Source organism: Euprymna scolopes, chromosome 24, assembly GCF_053919585.1.
Source record: "Euprymna scolopes isolate OS-2025 chromosome 24, ASM5391958v1, whole genome shotgun sequence".
Classification (NCBI taxonomy): domain Eukaryota; kingdom Metazoa; phylum Mollusca; class Cephalopoda; order Sepiida; family Sepiolidae; genus Euprymna; species Euprymna scolopes.
The window spans coordinates 9019235-9036734 of NC_136505.1; the positions used below are offsets into that span (position 1 = coordinate 9019235).

A 17500-nucleotide genomic window follows, 5' to 3' on the forward strand; every position below is an offset into this window, starting at 1 on the left:
ATATATATATATATATATATATATATATATATATACTAGCAAAAGTACCCGTCATTGACTAGGTTCAAAAACAGCCTACAGAAAATGGACTCTAATTTATGAAAGTATGATAGGTTATGAAAAGGAAGGGTTTTAAAGAGATAGCTTCAAATTTGGGGGTATCAAAAGCAAAGCAAAACATCATGAAAGTAAAAATAAAATAGATAAACCCCATAATTTATTATACCATATCTGTTCACACTGAAACACTTATTACAATATTCTGTGGATCTATATTAAAAAACCTTGTTAAACTTTATGACATATTTCCATTCTAAGGAAGGCAGGTGCAAACGAACACCCCATAATATTATTATACCATATTTCTTCAAACTGAAACATAATTATCAAAGTATACTTACGCAGATAGATATGAAAAGTCTTTATTAAAGTTTGTGCCTATTTCCATTCTATGGAGGCCAGGCGCGAACGCAGACCTCACAATTTTATTATACCATCCGTATTTAAGTTAAAACATACTTATCAAAGTATTATTATGTACATCTATATCAAAAACACTTGTAAACGTTTTTTATTTTATTTTTAATTTTTTTATTTCCATACTTTGTGGAACAAGCGCGTACGCAGACCCCACAATTTTAATGAATCTTCATCATACCAGATCAAACATTGGTGTTCTGGGAGATGACGTTAGTGATGTTCTAGATGTAGTTGTCCAACGTGTTCTAATCGGGGGTGGGGCTGGGCCAGTGAAAGAAGGGTACAAAGTCGTAGCACTCTTTCTGGGGCCAAGCCTGGGGCTCCGTGAACTTGTGAGCCGGCGCCAAGTCCTGCTGCCACATACAGAGTCGTCCGTCGGCCACCTGATTGCACCAGGGGATCACCACACTCGTCAGCACGCACAGTTACAATTTGGTGTTTATTTTCAAGCTGACTTCGGATATGTGAGGTGGCATGATGTGGTCCTCACTTGAAACCACACCAAAGACCATAACCGTGTCCGGAAAATTTGTTGAGCTCTGCCCTCAAGCGTTGAACTGTCCAGATTTGCATTTTGAGGGTGTTGGTATTGGTCTTGTGATGACTTGGATCAGAAGAGAGAATGAGTTGTACAGTGGCGCATATCCGATCTCGCTCGTTGAACATTGTGTCACTTTCAGACGTGATAGAACGCTACTATCGCTCTTAGGGGTTTATATACAACTGACCAACTAATAAATGGTAAAAAAAGAAGAAAACTGGTGTTCATAACACGGAAATGGAATAATGTCGTCTTTTCTAGGGCAACAATTTCATCATTCCGCTATATATATATATATATATATATATATATATATATATATATATATATATATATATATATATACTTCATTTAATCACATAAATTAATATACGAAATTATAATTTTATGCGTAAGCTTTAAATATTTACTTCAACAGTGATCAATACATAGGTAGAGCGAGGATTCGTCAGGCATAAGATGAAACGTGTAATATTCTGTGTAGCTTAATTGCCATATATATTTTTATAACTTACTATATATGTGTGTGTGTGTGTGTGTGTGCGCGCGTGTGTGTGTGCGTGCGTGCGTGTGTGTGTGTGTGTGTGTGTGTAAAGTCGGAACACGTTATATTAATATAAATATAAAAAGTACAAATACTAAAATATTACAGAACTAGCAGGACTCGTGTACCGGCGTTGCACTGTGTAAGCATGCCCCCCCTCCCTAAAATATGATTGTACCGTAGCGAAGTACTGACGTCTTTCATATATATTTATATATTGAACAGTTTATCTTCCAAATAATCGATTATATATTTTCTAATGATATATTCTGATAAAAAATGACGAAATTTTAGATAAAGCGTAGCGTAAATAAAATTCTTGGCAATAAAGTAAGTTCGTTTTATTTCGTTCAATAAACTTCCGTATTTTTCTTTAAGCAAATTTATTTTTTAAAAAAAACGCAAATATTTGGGAGCTAACTTTTTCAATTTAGTTATGACGAAGACGTTGTCGTTTTTTATGCTTTTGAGAAACTCTTTGTGTTAAACTCGCAAATATTCGGGAGCTAAACTCTACAATAGATAAATACACATGAAATGCGTCGTTTTTAAACAGCACCAATGTACAGACAGTGTGTTTAATGGTAAAAGAACTGTTTTTTTTATGTTTTGACGACCGCGGAAGAGAATCTTATACGGCGTTGTAGTCGTCATCATCGTAGACGCGGACGACTACGACGAAGGAGAATCTTATAGTGGATAGCATATTTTAAACTTTGTAAAAGAAAGCAAGTAAATAAGTTATTAAACGCTAGGTTAATAATTTTCTTTTCCATTTTACATGTGTGAAATGACCTGTGCAGTAAATGAAATTGATTCCGGGCAAAAAATATGTCTCTTCGTGTCACCATATTTTAACGTTACTAAGTATTCGGTTATAAATCGAATAACTAGATTCCGGAATATGAGAATTTTCAGAGCTCAATCAATCAGAATAGACGGAATATGGCGAGGGAATTTATTATTTAAGAATCCGAAATTGGAAGGATTGTTATGTGTAAGCATCAATGAGCCTGTTAGGGTCGGTGTAATCACAGTATCTGTGGAACATGGTTTTGGTAACAACTGGTAGCGGTGGTAGGATTTAATATTTAGAGAGAAAAATAGGGACTCCTTCCTCTAAAGATTTTGCGCTTGTGATGGTGTTGCTCGTCGAATGCAATGTAGCATTTTATTAACACGACTGAATGTATCTAAAATAATGTTCGAAAACTACATAAGATAGTTGCTAATTAGTAAGATGTATTGAATTTATATGTGGCATCTGTTCTTGCAAACCTATGATATTTTGGTCCAGAGGGGAATTTTTGCAGTCATTTTTTTATATAAACAAAACCTTCAAAATCATAATGTTAACTGCTTTTAATATAAGTTCTTCCCTCGTTAGAATCTCACAACCTGCACTATTTTAATATATATATATATATATATATATATATATATATATATATATATATGTATATATATATATATATAATTAGTGATGGGACGATTCAATTCATCATATCAACTCAGTTCATCGTATCAACTCAGTTCATCGAATCAACTCGGACAGATTTGTGCTACTGTTCTCTTTGCAGAATTTATAATTCCCGCTCTTCTTTCTATTTTCGAGCCAATGTAAAAGAAGGCATGTTCTAAAAAATAAATAAAATATTATAAAATTGTTGTGTTCTTATCGAGTTGATTCATTTATTGGGTCGTTTAATCTAACCAAATAAATTTAAAAACCGATACCCGCCCTTGTCATCCATTTATTTTTCTTAGACAAATAAGTGACAAGGCAGGTCTTCTATTCTATCCTTAACTAATTAGGTTACTAATCATACCTATTTTCGCTAAAACGGTTAGTTCCAACGGATCGAATTACTATATATATATATATATATATATATATATATATAGTATATGTATCTATCCATCTATCTTCTATACTCCTATAAATTCGTTTTTCTTTTGGGTGTATTGATATTCATATTAAAAACCCCCGTTTTCTACTTATTTAAAAAGAAAATACAATTTTCTTATATATGGGTCGTAGAATTGCATCCATCTGCAAAAGATCTAGCTAATTTGCATATTCTTTTAAACATTCATTTTAATTAATTCCCTATTAGTTTTTTCGGTTTTCTTATGGGATGATAATCTTTAGTTAACAATTACGTGTAATTATATTCATGCAGATATTCTACATGATTTATACTTGCATGATATTTGCGTAAAAAGTTTATAGTAAACACAAAATTGTTTCCATATATATTTATGTATACGTATATATACGTATATATATACAAATTTTGCCTACCAAACTCCTCCTAGAGTTTTTGGACTACAGACATGAAACTTCATATATAACGTATTTGAATCCATGCAAAACTTTATATTTGGGTTTTAGCCAGGGAAAATCGGTGCAAAAGTGTGAAAATTGAAAAAAAAATTAAATTTATCAGGTGAATGTCGAACGCCGGCATTAAGAATGCATAACGTAGTAGCTATTGGTTCATTTTTTTAATTTTTAGCCTTGCAGTAAACATGCTTTCATAGCCCAGTCATTGACGGCAGAAGCAAAATAAATCGTGAGCTGAACGTTTTGGTTTCGATTCTCGGTGGTGGCGCATGAGTCTTTTTGTCATACATTTTTTTAATGATTACTATATATTGCAACCAATATATATATATATATATATATTTATATATATATATATATATATATATATATATATATAAGTGAAAATGTCTGTCTGTCTTTTCTCTATGGTAGTTAAGGAAGATTATACAGAAAGGCATTACTTTAACTATTCACACTTTTTAATACATACATATGCAAATAACTTCATGAACAGTACATATATGTCGAGCAAAGCCGGTCGGAACTGCTAGTATTATATATATAAAAGTGAACGTGTCTCTGTGTGTGTCTGTGTACATTTTCCTACGCAATAACTCTGTCAATTTTCAGTCTACAGACGCAAAATTTGATATACAGGGTACTGAGATTAGGGAAAATCTTTGTAATCCGTGTTCGGCCTGAAATTTGGCTTTTAAGGGGTCAAAGTTCAACGATTTGACCTTTGAGAACTCTACCAAACTCCTCCGCCAATTTTGAGTTTAAACACGTGAAATTTTAGATATAAGTTCCTTGGACATGGATCTAACTTAATAACTTGCATTGAGTCCAAAACAATAAATTTTAAGAGGTCATAATAGGGGTCAAAGTTTAAAAAATTGACCGCTTTTTTTTTTTTGCTCAACATACACATTCAAACACCCGGGCAACGCCGGGCTGAAATACTAGTATATATATATATATATATATATATATATATATATATATATATATATATATATATATATATATATATACATACTAGCAAAAGTACCCGTCGTTGACTGGGTTCAAAAACAGCATGCAGAAAATGGACTCTGATTTATGAAAGTATGATAGGTTATGAAAAGGAAGGGTTGTAAAGAGATAGCTTCGAATTTGGGGGTATCAAAACCAAAGCAAAATATGATGAAAGTAAAAATAAAATAGATAAACCTCATCATTTATTATGTCATACCTGTTCACACTGAAACACTTATCACAATATTCTGTGGATCTATATTAAAAAACCTTGTTAAACTTTGTGACATATTTCCATTCTATGGAGTTCAGGTGCGAACGAACACCCCATAATTTTATTATACCATATTTCTTCAAACTGAAACATAATTATCAAAGTATACTTACGCAGATAGATATGAAAAGTCTTTATTAAAGTGTGTGCCTATTTCCATTCTATGGAGGCCAGGCGCGAAGGCAGACCCCACAATTTTATTATACCATCCGTATTTAAGTTAAAACATACTTATCAAAGTATTATTATGTACATCTATATCAAAAACACTTGTAAACATTTTTTTTTTAAGTTTTAAATTTTTTATTTCCATACTCTGTGGACCAGGCGCGAACGCAGACCCCACAATTTTAATGAACCACTGTTCTGCCAGATCAAACATACCCATTCCTGTGCCTCGATACATCTTCTATCATTATATGTAATCAGTTTTTTTTTAAATAGTCAACCATATAGGAGCCTATTCGTGACCAGACACACACGCATACATTCAGCTTTATATTATAGATATATATATATATATATATATATATATATATATATATATATATATATATTCATAATTCATTTTATTGTAAATACTCCTAGTGATATACACAAATCTTTCTTAGTCCTGATAAAATTTCAATCAATGTAGTCAAGAATTTGCTATCGGAATTTGCTCACATATTCTAACAAATTATACAATTGCTGCCTGAAAACCCTCCTTGGTCTTCTCAGTATTTAAAAATATTGGTTATGAGTCGCATGCAGTTCACTATAGACCGATGCGACCCTTATGCTTCATGAGTCGATGTTTAAATGTGTGTTAAATGAGTAATAAGAAGAATCTAAATAATGGCAAGCAATACGGTCGACTGCAGATATCCTAACTGTAATATCGCATAAGATCTTGACGGAGGAGGTGACGATGGGCACGTGATTAACGACACCGACTAATAACTTGGTGTTTCACGTTCGAATCCAGTTCGTTCCTTCAAAAAAATCACTGCCGCTTAAGATGTTGGAAACCTTCACGTTGTCTCCTCCCTGGGAAATACCTTATATCTTTCTAGAGAGAATCCTGACTAGAAAATATGGGGGGAAACCCAATGCCAACAATGGAATTTTCGGATTCATACGATATGATTGACAGGGCTTTGTTTCTAGAGCAATAGACCATGACATATCAAAGACTTTAAATAGAGTTTGCCGCAAAGGGTTGCTTCACAAAATTGCCAGCCATAAAATATCTGACAGTGTCCTCAAAATCAGGAAATCCGTCTTCTCATACAGATTTCATAAAAACAGTTATTGGTTACCAGAAGCACATAGAATCAACGCCAGAGAAGGATTTATTCTTGGGATAACACTCTTTCTACTCTCCATTAATGATTATGGCCATGTTTCCAAATTATGTTGCAAATGAGGTCATTGGCTGGCTTCTTGGAATTGACACCTTCATTCCTTATCGCAAGTTTCGATCCAATCCTAATTCACATCCCTGGTTTTTATCTGAGTTACTTTCATTGGGTAATCATTATTTAATCAGTATCGTCCTGGGTTTTTGAGGCTTCCAGACAATCCTACCGAAGATCTAGCAGTACCTGCAAGAAAATGATTTCTGCGGCTACGTCTAGCTACTCTCAAAGGATACGTGACTATCTTATAGGTTGGCTCTCGTGATTTTGGGAGAAACTATGATAGTGGGTTTAATAGTGGCAAGTCTGCTATTCCTTCACTATTTAATGGTTTTCGGATTGTTTCATCTTCTCATAACAGGGCTAATATTTCTTTGTTCGTCTTGTTGCTGACAATTTTTTTATTCATTATTCTGGTTTTGTTCTTCCTGATTTTCTTTTGAAAACTTATAAATCTCTAAATTCTATAATTGCTACTCGAAAAAATGGTTTCTGATTTTAATCAGTCTTGTCCTGATTCAATTTCTGTTGTCGTTCGCAAACTTTGTTCTCCTGAACTTTATTCTATTTACTCAAAATTATCCAATTTCTGTTTATCAAAGTCATGTTTCCATTCTTATTGGAAAGAGTCATCTGTTGTTCATAGCTTTAGAAATGCTGGTGATCGATCTGACACAACTAAGTATCGATCTGTTAGCCTCCTCTCTGTTATAAGCAAAGTTTTTGAAAGGTTGATCAACGGTAAGCTTGTTTATTTTCTGCAAAATCCGGGCCTCATTGGTCATGTTCAGTATGGCTTTTGTGGTTGGTGATGTTCAGTATGGCTTTTGTGGTTGGTGATGTTCAGTATGGCTTTTGTGGTTGGTGATGTTCAGTATGGCTTTTGTGGTTGGTGATGTTCAGTATGGCTTTTGTGGTTGGTGATGTTCAGTATGGCTTTTGTGGTTGGTGATGTTCAGTATGGCTTTTGTGGTTTTCGTTCAACTCCTTATCTTTTAGCTGTTGTAGCTAAGCGGAGACGGTAGGGTCATTGCACTCAACATTTCGAAGACATTTTTTAACAAAGTATGGCATTCTAGACTTCTATATAAACTGCGAGGTTATGGTATTCGTGGTAAAATTCTTGACATTGTTAGGTTTTTTCTTTCTGATCGAAGATTGTAAGTAACTTTAGATAGTGTCTCTTCATTCTCTTTTCCTATCAATGCTGGTGTTCTTCGTGGCTCTCTTCTAGACCCAACTCTGTTTTTTCTCTATATAAATGATCTCTCAGAGAATATTGTTCAGAAAATAAACATCTATGCTGGTGATAACACCCTCTATTCTGATATTGCTTCTCGCTCATCTCACTCGGATCGGTTGACATATGCAGCTAATCTTGAAGTTAACTGGGTTTAGTTGTGGATTGGAGTACGAAATGTCTTGTTTCGTTTAATCATGTAAAGACGCAACTCGTGTCTTTCAATCGTAGGTGTGTCCCTTTTTCTTCCAGAAATTCTCATAGATGACTTTGTTTTCTTGAGAAACAGATCAACTCTGATATTTCTTGGTTTTTCATTCTCATCAATTTTTCCTTGGAATACATATATTAGATCTATTGCCTTTTCTGCTTCTCGTAAAGTAACTTTTCTATATCGCTCTAGACACTTTCTCTATCTCTACAAATCTAACAGACGTGATGTTGCTAATCTCAGTCTTTTCTATAAATACTAATCTAATATCAGACCATGTCATATTTGGACTGGTAAATGTCTGCCCCATTTGAGAGTTCTGGATAATTTCCTGTTCCATTTAAGAGTTCTTGATATTTAACATATCTGCAATTAAATTGGATCCACTCTTTCATCTCTGCGACCTCTCTTTCTCACATATGTAATGTCGATAATCTCAGTCTTTTCTATAAATACTATTATGGTGTGAGTGTTCTTCACAATTGTCTGATTTATTTCCTGTTCTTTTGTTCTAGTTAATTTTAATCGTTGGTCTAGTAGTCTCTATCAATTTGCAGTTTTTATATTTCATTGTAATACGACTTCCTATACCAGTAACTTCTTTGCTAGAACCACGGGCTTGTGAAACTCTTGTTCTGCTGACAGTTTTCCCGACTTTTAACTTTGGGATTTCCAAGACTAAAGTCAATAGGCATCTCCTAACTTTGCGACAATCATATTTCGTTAGCTCCTTAGATTAAATTGCTTAACCCCTTGTCTGGGGCGATTTCCATTATATATATATATATATATATATATATATATATATATATATATATATATATATATATATATATATATATATATATATTATATTATATTATATTATATTATATTTATTTTTAATACCTGAAGACACTAGTGTTTCCTCCTTTCGGGAATCATCAGTGCAGAGAGTCATGATAACCGCCGGTTGGACGATTCAAACCTGGTCACGAAGCCATCTCTGACTACATTAACAAGGAGCAAACCGCTCGGCCAACGTAAACCGTCAGATCACAACCGTCAGATCACCGAAGTTAAGTAAGCAACGTTGAGGCTGGTTAGTACCAGGTGGGTGATCATTTGGGAATTTTAGGCACTGTATATGCTCTCCGCTTATCTCGGCATTTGTTTCCAGCCGTCTTGTACACACACTTCACTTGCCACTGGTATTTAACAATGCCGACTCAAGAGATGTGTGGTTGGAGGTTGCGCGCCTCCTGCTACAAAAATTTCACGCGCAGGCACCTCTTAAAGACTGAAAGAGAGTCGTCTCCATCAGTGTATGTATGCGTGTCGCAGTTAAACGGTTGATCTAAATAAAATTAATCGCATATTCCTAATTAGCATCTTCAATGCGATGCGTTTATCGATCTCAGTTCTTGAATCTTTCTTTAAATTGATTAATCAAACTTAATACTTTAAAAAAACGTTCCTAAATTTTAGGGTTCTCTCTCTAAGCCGACTGAACAACTTATAATTATCTTAAACCGTTCATTACCAGTAAAAAAGATAAATAAGCATAAAATTAAGTGAAGATTTTTTTAAGCAACTTAGAGTACATATTTGGCGTTTTTTTGTGGGTTTTTTTTTTTGCTTTTTTTTTATTAATTAAAAACGAAACTTTCGTTTCTTCTTCATTATTTGCTTTAAACCTGGATTTCTCAAACTTCAGGGCATCATGGTGCCACTGAGCAGGGCAAATGTTTTTCACTGAACACTAACAAGATAATTTCTAAAATAAATATGAAAAACATTACTTTTAAGTTTTAACTTATACTTGTTCATTAGTTGTCTCTATTTATGAATTTACTATATTTTCATGTTTACAATCATTTTTTTTATTAATCAAAAATCGTTGCATTTTTTTGTTAATTTGTTTTATCTTCTTTTTTATGGAACATCCTGAAACACTTTACAGCTGTAGTTATGTATCATATCTCTTTCCAGTAAAAATAAAATCAATAATTAAATGTCTGCAGCCATTTAATTTTTTCATATAAAGCATTTGGTCGTTTTTTTAGAAACGCTTTCCGTGGCTCCGTGGCTCCGAGGCTCCGAGGCCTCACTCACGGGGCCCTAGAGCTCTGTGGAGGCCATTTTGGGAAACCCAGTTTTACACAATGGAATTTTTTTCGATCTTTACAGGGAGGTGAAACGTATTTTATTATTATTTTGTATTCCTCCGCCGAATTCCTAAACAAAGTTGAACGACTTTAAGGAGACAAAATATTCGCATTCAATTCTCATATATAATGCCATCTTACATGGATCGAATCACTAGAAAATTGTTGTTTTTCAGGAGTTGGAGGATTATAGCGTTTCAGTTATTACCTAGCCGATGTTAATCATTTTCTTTCATTAAAAATGAATTGAGAATATTTAATTGATGTTCTTAACTTTGATCTATTCTATGAACTTCAAGAAAAGTTAGGAAACCTGACAGAAACAGCTACTTCGGCTAGTATCTAATATAATACGTTTTGCATAAAGGTTTTATTGTTCATACCAGCCGATTATATGTCCTCAGCAAATTGGCACGACAGAGCCTAGGCCATTTTGAGGCTAGGTTGCCTTTCTCCTATCGGGTTGTGTTTCCTGGTGTCCTAGAAGGTTCGCCATCAAAAGATTTAGCTTTTTGCGATATCGGAAGGAATTACTTGAATGTGGAATTTCTAATAACATTTAAGTTTTAAAAGAAAAATTAAAAATACGAGGGTCATTCCAGACGTAACGCTTTCTAATTTTTTAACTCAAAATGTTGAAAAGCTACGAAAACGGGAGTGGTACGAGCGACTTTTTCTGCTGGAGAATTTAGTTTTCTCCACAATTTTTATTGCACTTTTGCAAGAAATTCAATGGCGGATCTTCTTATGCGCGTCCATGATAGATGCTTCTTTGTTAGAGTTTCACGCTGTCAATATCTGCGACAGAAACCTTTCCGGTCATGAAGGCATAAGTTCAATTATCATAAAACAACAATTTGCAATCTCCTCTGATCTATTCGGGCGAAATAAATTAATATGAGGCATTATTTTGAGGAAGTCCTTCGTACGTTTTAGGAGGAATAACTTTAGTGCGTTTTTTTTGTTTTGTTTGTTTGTTTTTTCATAAATAAATTAATGTGCCATCAGCTAGAATCGAAACCAAAGTGTGTAGCTCTTCACTGCTAATCGTTACCACCTGAGCTAAGTTCATAAGCATATAAAAATTTTAAAAGTTTAAAAATAAAAATACAAAGAACAATCATTCGTTCTCATCAGAAAAAAAAAACAATATGTCGTCAATTTGACTTGCATAAGAATACATCATTTGACATGGAATGAAATAGTCGGTATTATTAAGCATTATAATTCTCTTACTTCTATATTTTTGTCAAGGTGCTAGACTTCAAGCTAACATTTTAAATGAATGCATCCGAATGTCTGACAAGCTTTCTTCATAGAATCCATGTTTAGGTTTAGGCACAGGTAAAGAATGGGAAATATTATTGGTAGTGGTTTCAGATAGACGAGTTTTTTTCATGGAAGTTTGGAAAGGGAGTTGCATAAATAACACGATATATATATATATATATATATATATATATATATATACACACACACACACACACACACATATATATATATATATATATATATATATATATATATATATATATATATATATATATATAGAAAGAGTGAGAGGGAGATGAGAAAGAGAGAGAGAGAGAGAGACATTACTTTTTTTTTAATTCTTATCGGATTACTGTAAAACTGATTGATATATATATATATATATATATATATATATATATATATATATATATATATATTCAAGCAAATATTATTAAATACAACGGAGACATTTTGTCTTATAATTCTTTTTTTTAATTTTTCAATTTTCCGTATTGTCTTTTTTGTTTCAAAATCAAAAATATTAATAAAGGATCCATACATGTTGCTGTTACGAGCGCTTTCGATTCGTCCACGAATCATCGTAAGGTGTTAAAAATACAGGATTGCGAAAATGAGGATTAAAAATGAAAACTAAAATATATATATTCAGTGATGAGTTAAAATAAAAGTCGATTAAGAATAAAGTCGATTAAAAATTCGAGTGTTAAAACCAGCAAGTTCGTAGACACCATGTACGAAGTCCGTCCAACACGGACTACGCAAGACATTTCAGAATATATATATATATATATATATCGCAATCATAAAAAATAGATAATAAGGGTGAGGATGATATACAAGCAATAAATATTTGATTGGTAATACCAGCAATGGAAAACTTACTTTTACACAGACAAACGAAACAATTAAAAGAATAGTTTTTGACATCGGAAACTACGCACTTGTCGTTCCGATTCAGATACCCGAAGCAATTCTGATGTTTATTCCCGATTCCAATTCTGATTAATCGTCCCAGTACTAATATATATATATATATATATATATATATATATATATATATATATATATATATATTCGTCGTATCCAATTACCTGTGCGAGAAAGTAGTATGTATATTATTTCTTTAGTTTGCACTACTCAATTATTTGATCTTCCATCGTTACTTTCGGTTTCACGGAAACACTGGAAACTGAAGACGCATAGCTAAAAATATCGAAGGTGACCACTTTATGAACTAATGTTTTCATATTGTCCGAAACATCGACCAAAACATCGGTTACATTCGATATTTTTAGCTATGCGTCACTGCTATCTGTAGTTCTGTGCGCCGAATTTGTGATGTTTTCCTTGAAATCGAAGTTATCAATGGAAGATCAACCTCTTGCATTGGTTAAATTGAACAAAAATAATATATTCATATACATATATCTCTCTACTATTACGTAAGCGGAACTTTGTGCCTGCGTGTATGTGTGAGTTCCCTATAGACACGAAAACGGTTAGACCTATTTTATGAAATTTCACGCGAAAGCAATTTGTGTGTCTGGCAGTGATCTTAGAAGGGTTTTGTCTCGAAATGTCTTCGGTAATTACCGATAATCGAAACGTCTTCGGTAGTTATCGACAATCGAAATAATCGAAACAATCTAATAGAAGAAAGAATTTTGTGAAAGTTAACATCTTACACAGTTTAACATCACAAGTGCATTTGAGAAGTTTTATCATCACACAAACTGAAAGGCCCGATATATAAAATCAACAGTAGGCTCTTTGATATGACAGGGGCGCGTTCAAAATGAATGTTTCCGTTTAAAGTTCAATTGCACCATGTTACTGAACTTCTATTTTACACTTAAATTCAGACCATTATCACCGCACAATCAGAAAGGCCAGGCATATAAAATCAACAATAGGTTCTTCCATTTCGAAATTAATGTTTCTGTTTAGAACACAATTGAACCTTGATACTTGACTTTTGCATTTTAAACTTTAATTAAAGTCATTATACATTTTAATAATTTTATAAGACTAGCAGAAAGTTCTCTACAGTGTAGACTATAAAGACTGAATACAATAATCTTTACGATTATATAAAGGGACTTTGTGTGTGGGTGGGTGTGTGATGGCCGTGTGTGGGTGTGGGTGTGTGTGCGTGCGCGTGTATGTGTGCACGCACGTGTGTGTGAGTTCGTACCCAATGAACTCCAGAATGGCTGGCCGATTGCTTTTAAATTTCACACGAAGGTACTAGATGCGTATGGGAGTGTTTTTATGTAGTTTTTTTTTTTTTTATCGGCATGCGTCTGATAAGTATCGGAAAACAATAATCGAAAAAAATATATTAAAGAAAGAAGTCCGGCTTTGACTAAAGTTAACACTTTTATACAACCTAACATCAGAAGTGCATTTGAGAAGTGTTTATCACCATCATCAATCAAAAATGCCCAACCTATAAAATCAAAAGTATATTCTTTTATAAAACAGCCGCGTTTGAAGTGAATGTTTCTTTTTAGAAATAGCACAACTGAATCATGATACTTGACTTTTGTACGTTTAACGTTAATTCAAATGATTATGTAAAAATAATTATATGAAATCAACAATTTGTTCTTTGATAAGACAGGAGCGCGTTCGAAATGAATGTTTCTGTTTCAAACACAACTGAACCATAATACTTGACTTTTGCATTTTAAACTATAAGTGAAACCATTATTTGCAAAAAAAATCATAAAATCAACAGTATATTCTGCAACACTACAAATATAGACTATAGTGCTTTCTGGACTAAGTGACTGCGGAAGTATGTAAAGCTTCCTCGGAGTACACTGCGGAGGGCGATTTGAATAAAAAAAAATGGTCGATTTAACTAATTTCGATGACAATAAAAGTATGGGAGGACCGAACATTTGTTGATATATATATATATATATATATATATATATATATATATATATATATATATATATATATATATATATATATATATATAACGGTTGGATAAAGTCGCATTGATGAATCCTCAAAAGACGAAACACGTGTCTGCGGATGTTTACCTCACCTGTGGAAGAACACTAATGTAAGCTAATGATAGCTTCTACCTGAGCTAAGGTGCAGGATGCTTCCTTGAATGGAATTGGATACTCTACTGAAATCGATTAACGTAATCAAATACGATAGTTTATTTCGTACACCGTATCAACTAGCAAAGCTGACCAACAGCTAGGGCGTTGAATCTTTATAATCAGTTGTGACTGAATATCCAAAGTTCGAGCCTCACAAAGACGAATCATGTTTCTGCGGATGTTAATATCGATACAGGTGTATGGATAGAATTGGAAGATGGGAAATAGATCAAATCAATTTCGGAGCGGCTAAAAAATAGCAAAGTGCAAGAAAACATGTAAAAAGGTGAGTTTTAAAGCTAGCGGTTTCTTCTATAGACCGTTTGAATGTTCCGTCTAAGGCGACATTAATACTGGATATTAGTGTTGGGACGATTATTCGGGATCGGAAATCGAGAAAATCACGACTTTTTAAAGTATCGGAATCTTGTAGACTGTTCTACGAAACATAAAACACGGACAAAGATAGCTAGATAGATAGATAGATAGATAGATAGATAGATAGATAGATAGATAGATAGATAGATAGATAGATAGATAGATGGATGGATTTTTTTTTTACTTGAGGATCAGTGCTTATCAAGGCCTGGGTGCCATTCTAGAGTAAGGATTAATGAGTTTCAGGTAGACAGCGAGAAACACTGTGATGATCAGTAATGGTGTAAATTTGGGTAGGGTTGAATTATATAAGAGGGTGACGCAACAAGAACGTATTTACATTAGACTTGAAAACGATCACGTAATAATAATCAGCTGGGAAGCAGCCGCACTGTTTTGTGCTCTACGGACGGGCAGTTCTAAGAAAGAAACTCTGCTCGTGGAATGTTCGTTTAGTTTTAGACACAAATAGAGACTGAGGGAAATTTGTTGACGATTATTTGTTTCAAAAGTTTACTGGATGGTGAATCACAGGGTATGAAAATGATATGATCATTTATTTTTATTTTTTTTTAATATATGTGCAAGCACCTGTTCAATCATTCAGTGTTAAAAATATATTGATTCTGAAGTATTATTCGAACATTAACAAAAGATCACGGCATCAAGATGACACAATAAATATTTAAACACTTACTTGTTGTCGAGGGCTTTTTCAAGAGCAACCTTTAGTCGTGCCGTGTTGTCCGCGGAGTTACTTGCGCTTATTCGCTTGTAAGATGGGGGTACTCCACCTGTGAACTGTTGATTATAGCGCCGATACCGCTTGGCCAGGATGTTTAACGTACTTCTACTGTTTGCCGTGTCACTGCTGCTGCTGCTATCGTCAGGAACCGATTCCCCTCGCAAAAGTCCCATGTTATCTTCCTCGGTCGGCAATCGCCCCATCAGAGCTGCCCGGCGCGAACCGGTGTTGGGCACGAGGCCCATCATCGGGTAGAACACCCGGCTGTTACTAAGGAGTTCGTCGTTCATCGATAAAATCTGAAGGTCTTCGGGTCCGACCTCTGTTTCTTCGTTGTTGTTGTTGTTGTTGTTGTTGAGGATGTCGTTGGTGGACTCGCGGGAGAGTCTCGCCTGTCCCTCGGCGTCCAAGTTCTCAGCTGCGGCTGCTGCGGCCGCTGCGGCCGCTTCGGCCGCTGCGTGCGTGTCGGATCGTTTGCCAGCAAAATGATGCGCTGTGCAACGGCACAAGTTGCCTCCCTGACCGATAGCGCATCTTTTTCGACAGAATTTCTGCAAGTCGAAAGTATGGACCGCAGCCAAGAGACACAAGTAGATCAAATATATGAGTAACATTGTTGATTTGGACATGACTGTTCGATTGAGTGATAGCTTTTTTGCGTGTGTGTGTGTGTGTGTGTGTGTGTGTTGTTCTTGTTGCTTTTTTTTTAAATATAGACTGCCAACTTGTTTGTGGTTTGTTTCTGTCTCACGAGACAATGGATAGCCCCTGCGTGACGAAGAGTTTATAGTGAAGTAAATGTTGTTATAATAAGAACTGCTATTGATGAGCTTTAACTACTGAGTTTAAATAAGTTACTTGACTTATTACTCTAATCGAATGAAGAATGAATAGTTTAGTATTATTCAAGATTCCTCTTTCCTTCTACGTTTTTTTGTTGTTGTTGTTCTTTTTTGTTTGTTTTTTTGTTTTGTTTTGTTTGTTTTTTTGTTTTGTTTTTTTTTTTTTTGTTGAACGTCTGCTGCTGCAATAATATATACAACGAATGTTATCGTTAGATTATAACTAATCTCCTTGTATTTAAAAAATAATAATCAATTGCCCTTGTGTTTTTTTCTTTTGAAGAAGGATTTTTTGTTGTTGTTGTTTTGGCTTTTGTTTTTTGTATGTTTCACTTTTTTTTCTTTTTCTTTTTTTTTCTTTTTTTCAATTTTTATAAATCAATACCGGTAAGAAAAAATTCTCCAGTGAGAAAAAAAATCTCCTTTTAAAGTTTATAGCTTTCTTATAAGTTAGAATTCTTTCACTACCAACACCGCATATTCCTGTTTTTGTTTTGTTTTGTTTTGTTTGTTTTTCGGAATCTTGAGAAAAGGTTTTTCTTTCTTTCTCTCTCTCTCCCTCTCTCACTCACTCACTCTCTTTCTCTCTCACGCTTACTTTCTTTTTTTCTTTTTCTTTTTTTTTTTTTTTTTTTTCGGGGCGGTCTGTGTCTCACTGCCTCACTGTAACAAAGTAATGGCTGCCGGACTGAGACCTAAGACGGTCTTATATCCGTTTCTGTGCGTTCTTGTATGCTGGTTATATCTTCTGCGTGCGGTTTATGAAACAATCAATCGAATAGTGGAGGAGTGAGGGAAGACACAGAAAGAGAGACAGAGAGGGGGAGAGAGAAAGTGAGAGATACTGTGCGCGCATGTATGTTTGTACAAGTGTGGGTGCGAGAGAATGAGGGGATAGAGTGTATGAATGAGAGAGAGAGAGAGAGAGAGAGAGAGAGAGAGAGAGAGAGAGGAG

General features: G+C 34.2%; 1 protein-coding gene across 2 annotated transcripts in view; it reads right to left on the minus strand.

Annotated features, from left to right (window-relative positions):
- Window positions 1-17329, minus strand: part of LOC145246578 (uncharacterized) — a 146574-nt gene extending 129245 nt beyond the window's left edge. Inside the window, exon 1 of one of the 2 annotated variants that reach the window (XR_013863137.1) lies at window positions 15656-17329. Coding sequence is in view for 1 of the 2 variants with exons in the window: in XM_080108189.1 (XP_079964315.1) it covers window positions 15656-16332 (677 nt within the window). In the remaining variant the exon portion in view is untranslated. The remainder of the gene's footprint in view (window positions 1-15655) is intronic. The other variant, XM_080108189.1, reaches the window with a different exon arrangement.
- Between the last annotated feature and the right edge of the window lie 171 nt (window positions 17330-17500).